Raw genomic sequence first — 10753 nt, forward strand, 5'->3', positions numbered from 1 at the left:
ATTACTAATGTTTTATTGATCTCATGATATTAATCTACGCATTATGTCTTCCCATGAATAATGTCCATGCTGATCGCTTAGCATAATTTGAACGGTGAAGCGAAAATAGAAGCGTTGCTACCAAGTAGCAGTAAAATAGCTTCCTGAGTCTTAGGGTACTATAATAAGGAGCATAAAGTGACCTACTAATCTTATCTCTTATGCTTCCAGCGGTCAATTTTTCTGATCGCCTGAAGCGTTGCTACCGCGAAGGTTGTTGATTGAGTTAAATGTGCTCTTGCTCTCACCACAAGCACAGTCAACTGTGCTTGTGGCCCGAACGTTTCTTCTCGCCGATTCACTTCTGCAATGACATGCATTCGATCTGTGGCAGCTGACATTTGCTCAAAGTGGTGTACCATTGCGTAGTCTTTCCGACTTCGCAATCCGTAAGACCGATCTATTAACGCCGATGCTTGTTTATGATTAGCTGTGATACATATCCCCATAACAGAACTGGTTTATATCTGATGACATGCATATTGAGTCTACCCGGAAATTCATTATGAGTTTGACAATCGCCGAGTGTCATTTATTACTTAGTTAGCAAGTAAGTCACATGGGTTCAACATTTCCCACACTCGTCTTGAACCTTGATGAATAAGGATGTAATCCTTTGCCATGATAATGTATTGAGTGTGGAACAATTGATAGATACATGACAGGAATTAGAAATGTGGGAAAAGCTCCAACCATTCGGGAGACACGAAAACGCCAACAGGCGACCGACGCAAACAAAGGAAAGACTCGACAATAATAAAGACTCGTGCTGATATATATGCCAAAGAAAGACTGGTAAGGAGAAATAAAAGCAGTGGGAGAAACATTACGTAAAACGTTATCACCTTCATCGCCCGAACCATACCATCTTCACTTCTCCAATCGTGCCCTGCCATATATATAGGAAGGCAGGCAGCGTGAAGAGGCAAGACAACAGGAAGCCAGAAAATCAGAATAAAGCAACTGACCTTCCAAATAATACCTTCGTCGTAAGAAGGACAGGCCTGACCCATGCTCAGGTGAACGCCGCCGTACAGGCCAGCAAGTAACATGGCAAGTACAATAAACTCCCAGGACCAGAATGTGAGATCCGATGTTCTGATTGACTTCTTCAAGTCTTTCTTTTTACCCATTTCTGATAATTCCCCCCAGTGCAAATGGAAGATTGATTCAGTCTCCCAAAATAGCCTCTCCCCATCTGGACCCCACTCTCGTAGCTCTAATTCTTTCACCATTGCGAGATACAAAACCCCCCCATCTCGCGGCTCGTCGTGTTGGCCATCTCCCCGCCTTATAACTATCCTAAACTCATCAGTAGCCCTACCTTCAAAAGGATATGCGTTGAAGATGACACTCCAGCGGTTCAGAAATTGAGGTTCCAATACAAACGAGACATCTTCATGCCAGCTTTGCGGATCAAGTTCGTACATGGAAGAGTCTTGTAGTTTCTCCACTTTGTTCTTGCACAGCGCAAGGCCTGATGGCAATATGTCACCCTCTCTCATGGTCGCCCCTGGTTGATGACTGATCCAGCGCATTTGTGACCCATCGGCATCGGTTGGTGGTTGTTCTCCATTCCTTCTCGGTGGAAACACCGCCATCTTGTATGACATGCCACTATAGAAATGCCGCTGTAGCATGGTGGCTATTTCAAGTCTGAATTTTTCTGTGGGTATAACGATTGCTTCTTGAACATCCAGTGGTTTCTAGATTGCGTTTAGCATGACAGCAACTCATAGACTCAAGGGGAAACATACTTTAAACCAGCAAGTGTAGAGAAGTACAGCGCAAACAACATGAACAATGGTATGAATCTCCAATAGAGATATGGGCAGGTCGCTTATGTGTCTAGTCATGCATTGCGTGACCATCCAAAGAACTTGTATGAGTACAAGAACTTTCTGGATCGTGTTGGCTTTGCTTTTGTCATCAATATCTTGCTTCCTTATTTTTATCCATTGACCTTGTTTAGCGAGAAAGATTATGGATGCTGGAGCAGATCTGATAGAACGCCGGTTTAGGTCAGTTTCTTGAAAGTGTTCGCGGTAAGATGCGTTAAGATCGTTAAACGAGAGAATATCGTGAACGTCGAAGCGGACAGCTCCCATGACGATGAAAAAGGCATATCTAAGATCAATTTCGAACTGGAAAGTCAGCATGATGTGATATTGAGGCGATTGGGTCGAATTATACATCGAGGGTCTCCCGCCGTTGATTCCGAATCTTGAGGAGCTCTAATTTGAGGTTCCAAGCATAGCGCAGTTGCATTGCAGCCACGAAAACGGCTACTTCAGGTGCAAAGAGGGTAAGGACGGACCATTTGAACTTTTGCCATAATAAATGTTGCCACGTCGTTTTCTTAGGAACATCAAGGTGCAGGGCCGTGTAGATACAAGCGACGAGTGTCAAGATGCAACTTTGCAATATTTCAAATGTCCCTCGCACGTTAGGCGAACTGACCCAAGAAGGAGCAACGAGTGTCCTAAGCTGGTCGGTTCCATTGCCAGTCACAACCGAAAGGTTGAAAGGTTGAGTGACTACAGACGAGTCGAGACCTTCCATAGCTTGATCAGTTTGGATCTGAAAACAAGCAGTGAAGAACGACGAAATGAAATGATGCAAAGCCGAAGTTGTGTTCCGGAGCCTGATTTCGGCGCAGTGTTTGTGCCCCTGAATCAGGCCACCAATGAGAGAGTGGCATTGATATTCTTGAGGCTGATGGGCAATATTATGCAGACTAAGACACATAGCCCCAGCGCCTCTTTTCAATTTGCTTTTGATATCTGAGGCTGGGAAACCGTCGATTTTCGTCTTGAAGGGCCACTTGTCACCTTTGGAGTTACAGAAAGCCTAGTCGGCTATCAGAGACAAGGCAAGTTTGTCGTTGTATAGTATTCCAGACATTGTTATGAATTTGTTTTCCAGGGTGAAACCGAATCAGGCTCTCTTGGTACACAAAGTTTGTGAGCATTTGTATCGGTTGTGCTCCTCACAGGGATCTATGGATGATATTAGCGTTATGTCTCATATTGATAGGCAGAGAACCGTCCTTGAACAAAGCCCCAGGGGTGACTGGCACACGACACCTAATCCCTATCTATTCTTCCACAAGTTAACAAAGACCCAGGCAAAGACTACTAAGTCTGTTTTTGACGAATGCAAGAGAAATACATGTCATAACTAGACAAAATCCCAGCGTCGATGAAATTAGGAGATTCATCATAGTGCATGCCCGGATAACAAAATGACTAGCAATTAAGTAGTAACCTTGCTTGATCGGAAGCTCTTGCCTGCTTGAATTTATTTGCTCTTTACCGCCTGCCGTTGAGTTTGGGCTTACGTCAACTCACATGCCCTCTTTAAAAAGGATGGAAATCAATGTTGGTGTTGTCGGTGGGTATGAAGTATGTTACACATGTAAGGGTGTCATTCCATACATGAGCATCATTAGGAAGAAGCTTCAACCGCCCACTGAGGAACTGCTGAAACTCTGGAGACGGGTGGCTCAAAACCGTGATGAACAATTCAGTCTTTCATTCATGGCCTGTGTAGATGCTGTGCATATGTGTGAATTTTTCAGTTGAGCTTGAAAGAATATAGGGTTTTGCAGGGCTTAGCTGCCTATAAAGAAAAGATGTGTGTAATGACAAAGGGTATCAAAGTATTGCTATTCCAAATGACGAGGGTACCGTAGTTCCCCTTCAAAATAATGTTTCCTGAACTCCTCCCAATGATGTAAATGTTTTGTGTCGCCGATGTTATTTGCATTCCTTCAAGACGCGCTTCATATCGTGAGGCGCTATCTCTTGTAGAAATTCCAATGGATAAAAATAGTTGGTCAGTGAAGACTGACATAATTATGGCCCAAGCGTTGACCCGGATCAAGTGTCGATGGCCACAACGGTACAACCCAAGCGCCTATGACGAGGGCGAGGCATGAAACAGCCTCAATTGACCAAGCTTTGTAATTCTTGCCACCAGTGAACCTTTTAGGTGCCGGGCAACGTCGAAGGCTCCGGCAGTGGAAAACGCCATTTGAGCGGTCAAGGCTTTTGCTCAGGTGGCTGCCGAACTTATGCGGGCGAGGCGTCGTGCGTAAACTTTGTTCGAAAGCCTCTTAAATTTGTGTCAGATCAATTCAACAAAATGAAGCGGTCAAACTCACAATATGGTGTCAAGAATTGTAGTGAGTTGGTCCTTTTGCTATAATCCAATCGCGGTGGTGCGTCGTCATCGAACTTGTGAACGGCGTTCAATTGCATGGGCATATCGCTGGTAGAAGGTGTTCGTTCGACCGATTGACATTCTGTCTGCGAAGGATCCGGCGCTGCTGTGTTTTCGGGTTCGCCCATCATGTGCATGCAATTGCAATCGCTGTGCTGTACCAGCAGAAGCAGCTTGTTGAGCACCACGAACTCCATCTTGAGCTTGATGCTGTACACGACGGGTTTGTAGGTAGTTTGTATGTTGAAGTGGGACATATATTGCGTAATAATTAAGCTCATGTCAAGGAGGATGACGAGCACGTTGACAATAACGAGATATCGTATGACTTTTCGCTCCATGGCTTTTCGGACGGCAAAGATGGGTTTGAGGCCGCGCGCTGTTTCCCAGATGTAAAGGCCTGATATTATCGTTTCTTGTATGCAGAAACCTGCTAATTGAATGCGTTCGTAGACGTTGAAAGCTCCGATAAAGTGGCTCGATTGCGCGGTGTTACTGCCGAGGAAAAGAACCGTCGTGGGGACGTGTAATATAAAGAAATTAATAATAATCATGTACAACACCCATCGCGTTTTGGATTTATCTTCGACGATGAGATGTAGCCTTGAGTAGAGAACGACAGATTGACCGGTGACCATTCCGTACCATCCAATGCATGTCAAGACGCAGAGCAGGAAATTGGGGCCCAAGCTGTAGTACCGCAGCAACACAACGATGGAGTGGAGGATGATTCCGAAAGTGGCGACCATCATGCTCCAGAAGTAAAGACCATCGTGGCGCTTGAAGCGGGTGATAAGGGAGATTAGAATCTCTGCGCAGTTGTAAAGGGCTATGGCGAAGAGGCCGGCGATTGTCATGTTGACGGCGAGGGATACACCCTGTATGGGCCCCGTTTCGCCGGATCCAAGAACCGCCATTTTAAGGTATTGTTGGATCTGTGAGGGTCATGACCAGAGAAGCACTGTCAAGTTGAAGTTTGTTGTGATTGAAAAGAAAAAGAAATAAATGGCGGAATTAATTAGGTCTCGGTTGTCGGGCAGATCTCATTTCGTGTGTCTCCTGGGGGAGGCCTGAAACCAAGGATTGGTAGGTCTTGGCGATAAGATCTGATGAAACGTTGAAGCAAGGAAAAAAAAGAGAGAGAGAGGGAAATGGTGGGAAGCTATCAGCCTGGAAATGTTACCCTAATTATGAAGATCACTTGCAACTTGCTAGGTAGCGCGTCATTTTCGGGTATTCGTATATTGATGAGTGTACCAAGAGCAGTTAATAAATCGTCATGATGGTCCCCCTGCATTTGGTATCGCATGGATGCTTCCGCTAGTGTAGAAGCCAAAGACTGAGGAGTACGCCGAGCCATGATTCAGGTCGCCATCCCGTCGGGTCAGTAACAGGCCGTCTAGGTACGGAGGTTAGGCATCCGTAGTTTAGAGTGATTACAAAACGTGGTTGTCAATTTGTAAGTAAGGCAATGGTCTAGAATGATATTGCCATTGACATAGATTACCTGATGGTTCCAAGCCAAGCCGGCAGTCAGGAAGATCTCTACATTCCTCGGTTTCCAATGGCACGGCTTCGGGTCACTCTGATCTCCCGCGTCACATTGACCTCCTGAGTCTAGGTAAAAGACAGCCCGCGCCAAGCGCCCCTGAAGATGATCTGTCTTGGCTGATGAACTACCACAATGCCAAGCTGAAGCTATTATGTACTGGGCCCGTCTATTCTTTCTTCAAAAACATGAGTTGTCATTATTTTATAAATATTAAATACAAAGAAGGAAGCTGGGAATGTCACCAAAAGACAAAGCTGAAAGCTCCCCCTGGTCAGGGGGTCCGCTATTTAGAGTTTGTGGATAACCAAGTAAATGTTGCTGCCTGTGGCATGTGGTAGGTACCCTATTGGTGGTCAGACGGTGTCTCAAGATGACATTCACATGAAGCACAGAATTGAATGAGAGTGAGCTCACAAACGGCCTGATTCAATGAGAATGACTCGTAAATCAGTTGCTATCAATCTTTAAACTTTACCGCAAGTCTCAGGGCCCGGGAACCTCCATTAATAGTACTAGACTTAGTTAGTGGCTTGGGTACCAACATGAAACTTCAATCCGTCATGCTCTGGAATGTAGTCTATGTTGTTTCTCATTCACAGATTTAAAACGATATCAATATACACAAATCCATCATTTACTTTTATTTCCAGGATCCTTTAATTGAGAAAATACCATCATTCTGTCAACCCCAGAGTTTTGAGCGCCCGTAAACTTACGCTTATGTCTCTCGCAAGCCACAAAATGTCACCGCCCGTGAAAACATCCCCCCGGCCAAGATTAGTGAATACTACGGGCGTTTATTCTAGGCAGTGTAGACTTCTACCGCAGTTTATCTACTACCTACTTCTCACGATTCAATTTGTAGCCATGGTGTCGATTACTTGATTCGCAAATGCTCTACTAGGGAGTTTAGAGTTGGATCATCCTGTCTAAACACGGGCTGTCATTCCACCGCGTTAGCGCGTATCACGAATCTGATCCGCAACTACGCTTTGGCCACCAAGTGATCCGTATTTGTTTCCGCAACTCACCATCTCTGTCATCTCGACTCTGGCGCGGCCCATTTTAGTGGCAAACTCTAATAAGTATTTAACGTATCTGACTATTGACCGTTCTGGCAGGTCAAACAATGTGGAGATTGAGGCTGACATTATCAATCTTGTTACATGTCACCAGAGACTCTACTCAAGTTATGAGGAAATATTGACCACTGGAAGCATAAGAGACGAAATTAGTAGGTCACCTTATACCCCTTAGACTATAGTTCTTAGACTACTTAATTTTGTACCCTAAGACTCAGGACGTCAACTTTTCTACTATTCGCTACACTTTGCATAAACATCGAAATAGTGAATTCTAGTCCTACAATGCCATCATGTAGTAATATCTATTTCCCTTGCCTTTTTTTTGTCGTATCTTTCGCGTACCATCAGGCAAAACCTCAACATATTCATTCAACCCAGGTAAATATCCAATCTCCTTTTGTTTCTGCTTCGCTATCTTATCTGCATCTTTCTCTGCTGAAGTAGGTGGCCTTGCAGGTAGAGGTACCTTGCGTTTTCGAGCATCTTCGACGGCGAGGTAAAAACCCAAATCGTCTTGTATTTGGCGCAGTTGCTCGGAAGGAAGTGATGAAAGTTGTTTCTGAACCGTATCTGGCGGCGCAGCTGTGGATGGAGAGAATGGTGAAGAAGATGATGGAGCGTGAAAGAATTCTGGGATATCGTCTCGAATTCTTTCGCAAATCCAGCAGCAACAGTACTGGCTGGGTTCGAGTGGCTCATCTTCCCCATCCAAAACTATTTTCAAATCATCCTTTGAGTTGGGTTCTGCTTTGTTCTTTTTGATCTCCACTAAGAAAGCTTGGTACTGCCGAGGAAATAGCCGATGTGTCTTCCAAAATAGTTTAACGCCAAAGGACAAACTTTCCAACACATCTTCTTCAACAGCATTAGGCTCTCGGAGGTGAAAGTCTAGATACTCCCCGCCCGCACGACCCAGTGACCCGTGTAAAGCTGGCGAGCGTATCCAAAGTCGTTGATGAGATTCATTGATGAAGCTATTATGCTTCTTGACCTCGCTGAATAAATCCGTTTTGAACAACACTTTGCCAGAGTCGGTGTATGCTGGAGGACTGTCGAGATATGTAAGAATATCGCATGATTGAGATGATAGATTTCTGAAGAGATTTTGAGCAGCGCGGGGTAATTCAAATTCCATCTTATCCATATCGATAACATCACGTATAGCCGGCCAAGGGAAACAGAGATTCTTGAGACGTGCGGAATTTCCATCATGAGATTGGCATGCAGCACCGTAAGCACTCGTGTTCAGCATCAGAGAATACCACACCAGAAGTATATCCAGAGGCGGGAGGTAATCTTTGGTGAGCTGAAGGGCCACATGGCTACCAGCATGATGAGAATAGACACTGGCGTGGTTCAAGACCATGTCAATGTTATCCCACCAAGCCATGAAGCGTGTGACAGCCAACTTTATAAGAAAATCCCATCTTTGAGACTCCGGCAGTGGTGCAGTTTCTGCAGATGAGCCTGCTGTGGATTTTTCATTGTACGATGGTGGTTGAACAACGCTGACGTCAAGGGCTCTGGCGCTGGCTCTCAAGTTGCGAAAACACTCAAGCAAAGCGAGATGTACAGCAGCATGGCTGGCGTCAGGATATGCCAAAAGTGCCTCAACTCTATCGGGCTCAAATTCGGTCGGGATAGAGAATACATTGGCAAAGACTTTTGGATCGGGAATGGTTGTTGGTCCTGTTCCAGATGTTACGTAGGTGGATGGAAGTTTCCATTGGTGTGGATCGATAGTTGATTGGTCCGGTGTCTGTTCTGGGGTTTTACCCTTTGTATTGCTCCGAAGACGAGTAAAAAGATTCATGATTAACAGAAATAAATTAATTTGACTGGAGAGAAAATCAATGAGAAGGAAACAAGGTTTTAAGTTTGGGATTGATGTTCGTTTTGATGGCCAACTTTCTTGGTTAAGGCGCTCGGACCACAAATACAGTCGACCTGTGCAGAGGCGCGGCTGGCTCCGCCACAAACCACTAACGACAGTATGGTCCAGATACCAGTGTAATTGCTTCTCTGGATATAACATGTACCAGCACCTGTCCGTAACGCCAAGGTGATTAGGATAGGTGAGAACGGTACTTGTGGTCTTTGGGTCTAGCCGTGTCGATTGTGTGTTTTCTTAACGATTAGATACTTATACTTTTGCCCGGCCTTCTCAATTTCCTCTAGGTTTTTAATGAAGGTTAATCTGTCTAGACAGACTAAATTCTCAACAAGTCTTCAAGTTAAAGGTTCTCTCAAGACTGAGTTTTCCAACTAAGGCGTGACTTATATGGGTTAAGCCCTACAATGTCGGTGACTCATAAAAGAAGCTTCTGTCGCACTACACAGACAGCAGCAACTTCTTCCTCTTGCGACCTCGATCAACTGGCAAATCAATTGTCAAAGATGTTCGTCAGGCTCAACCCACTAAGATAAACTACTCCAAGGAGTAGTTAGTGGCAAGCAAAGGAAAGCAGGCAAAAGCATCTATAGTCAGTCAGTCCCGGTCTCTTGCACATTGCTAACCGCTTTCGCAGATCCTATACAACACGATACCGGGCATTGCAATTGGCAAGAACAGCTTTCCGGATAAGCTGCACACCAAGGCGATCAAGGCAGTATCAAGCGTTGCAAGAATACAGAGCACGTAGCGCCCAGGATAGCCGCAAAGTGCCCCCCGTAACAACTTACATCTACGCTTTCAATGGAGGCAGCTAATATCCTCAGCAAAGTCTATGCCAAGTTAAGACTTGCAGACGAAAGCTCCCAGAACAGACCGGACTACAGAGACAACAACAAGAACAAGGACAAAGACGAAGCTCATGAGCGAAGTCTATGTATTTCTCGAATGCTTCTCCCGAATGATAGAAAAGGCCTTCATTATCTCTCTTCCTCCTCGTCTTTCTTTTGACTTTGTCCTTAATCTGAACCTTGTCTTTTCAGGTCAAAGGCAAAGTCAAAGGGAGGATAGGGGAAAGAGAGATAAAAAAGGCCTTTTCTATCATCTGGGAGAAGCATTCGAGAAATACACGGACTTCGCTCGTGAGCGTTTGTTCTGGTGCTGGGCACTCATCAAAGTCAACCAGAAACGGGCTGGTATAAACGACCTAACTGTCCCTCGACTTTGCCCTTGACTTTATCTTTATCTTTATCTGTATCTTCAGCTTTGTCCTTCAAAAAGAGGGGAAGGGGTGCAAGAGATTAGGGTTGGAAGAGATAGCTATATCTATAGGAAGAAAATGGAAGCGCCTACAGGAACCCGGCTCCAGCGGCTTCTAACCACGGAGAGTTAAGAGTATATAATACGAAATCGGCAGTGCTTTTCAATATCGCTGGTAGCTGTTGGACTTCGCGAGATAGACTTCCATTTTCCATTGCGTTGATGTGGCTACCCAAGGCCCACTGACCAGTGACAAGATGGATTGAGCTTCCAAAGTTTTCTGCGGCATCTAGACAATATCTATTAGCATTTAGGCCACGAATGTGTTGTATACTTTGCTCACTTGGAGATCCGGCCCAACTTGGCCGCCAGCGGCAACTCCTCGATAAGTTCGTTGCTCTCATCCATGCCCGCTTTGCCTAAAGTTGAACAGGACTGACCTAGACGACTGCGGACTTCTATTTTCCAGTGATGCTAGTCGTGTACCATCTGAAGCTGATACTACTGAATAATAAAGTCGAAATCCTAAATCTCAAGATACTTCATCCTAGTAGTCTCCTCATGTTCTTTGTGACATGTTATGATTTTTTACATGGCAAAGCTGGAGGAGCAGCAACGAACTCCATGGGATTTTCATACCTGGTTTATTCTGTCGGATGATTGTCACGCCGTCCCAAGATTGAAGCTATCGTAGTCAGGAGC

At 45.0% G+C, this 10753-nt stretch overlaps 3 protein-coding genes across 3 annotated transcripts; all 3 read right to left on the reverse strand.

The window, feature by feature from the left end:
• Positions 1 to 707: 707 nt before the first annotated feature.
• On the reverse strand, positions 708 to 2601 carry FSST1_007178 (uncharacterized protein; the record flags this gene model as incomplete). The annotated part of the gene is made up of 3 exons (XM_083223935.1): positions 708 to 1745; positions 1797 to 2183; positions 2233 to 2601. 3 exons carry the CDS (start codon positions 2599 to 2601, stop codon positions 708 to 710), a joined length of 1794 nt encoding a protein of 597 aa, XP_083083139.1.
• Positions 2602 to 4172: 1571 nt separating this feature from the next.
• Positions 4173 to 5180, reverse strand: FSST1_007179 (uncharacterized protein; the record flags this gene model as incomplete). The annotated part of the gene is made up of 1 exon (XM_083223936.1): positions 4173 to 5180. The coding sequence occupies one exon, from the start codon at positions 5178 to 5180 to the stop codon at positions 4173 to 4175; it is 1008 nt and encodes a 335-aa protein (XP_083083140.1).
• Positions 5181 to 7177: 1997 nt separating this feature from the next.
• On the reverse strand, positions 7178 to 8713 carry FSST1_007180 (uncharacterized protein; the record flags this gene model as incomplete). Its single annotated transcript, XM_083223937.1, has 1 exon — positions 7178 to 8713. One exon carries the CDS (start codon positions 8711 to 8713, stop codon positions 7178 to 7180), a length of 1536 nt encoding a protein of 511 aa, XP_083083141.1.
• Between the last annotated feature and the right edge of the window lie 2040 nt (positions 8714 to 10753).

The sequence above is a fragment of the Fusarium sambucinum genome, chromosome II (genome assembly GCF_050947815.1).
Source record: "Fusarium sambucinum isolate potato_lamoka chromosome II, whole genome shotgun sequence".
Taxonomy (NCBI): domain Eukaryota; kingdom Fungi; phylum Ascomycota; class Sordariomycetes; order Hypocreales; family Nectriaceae; genus Fusarium; species Fusarium sambucinum.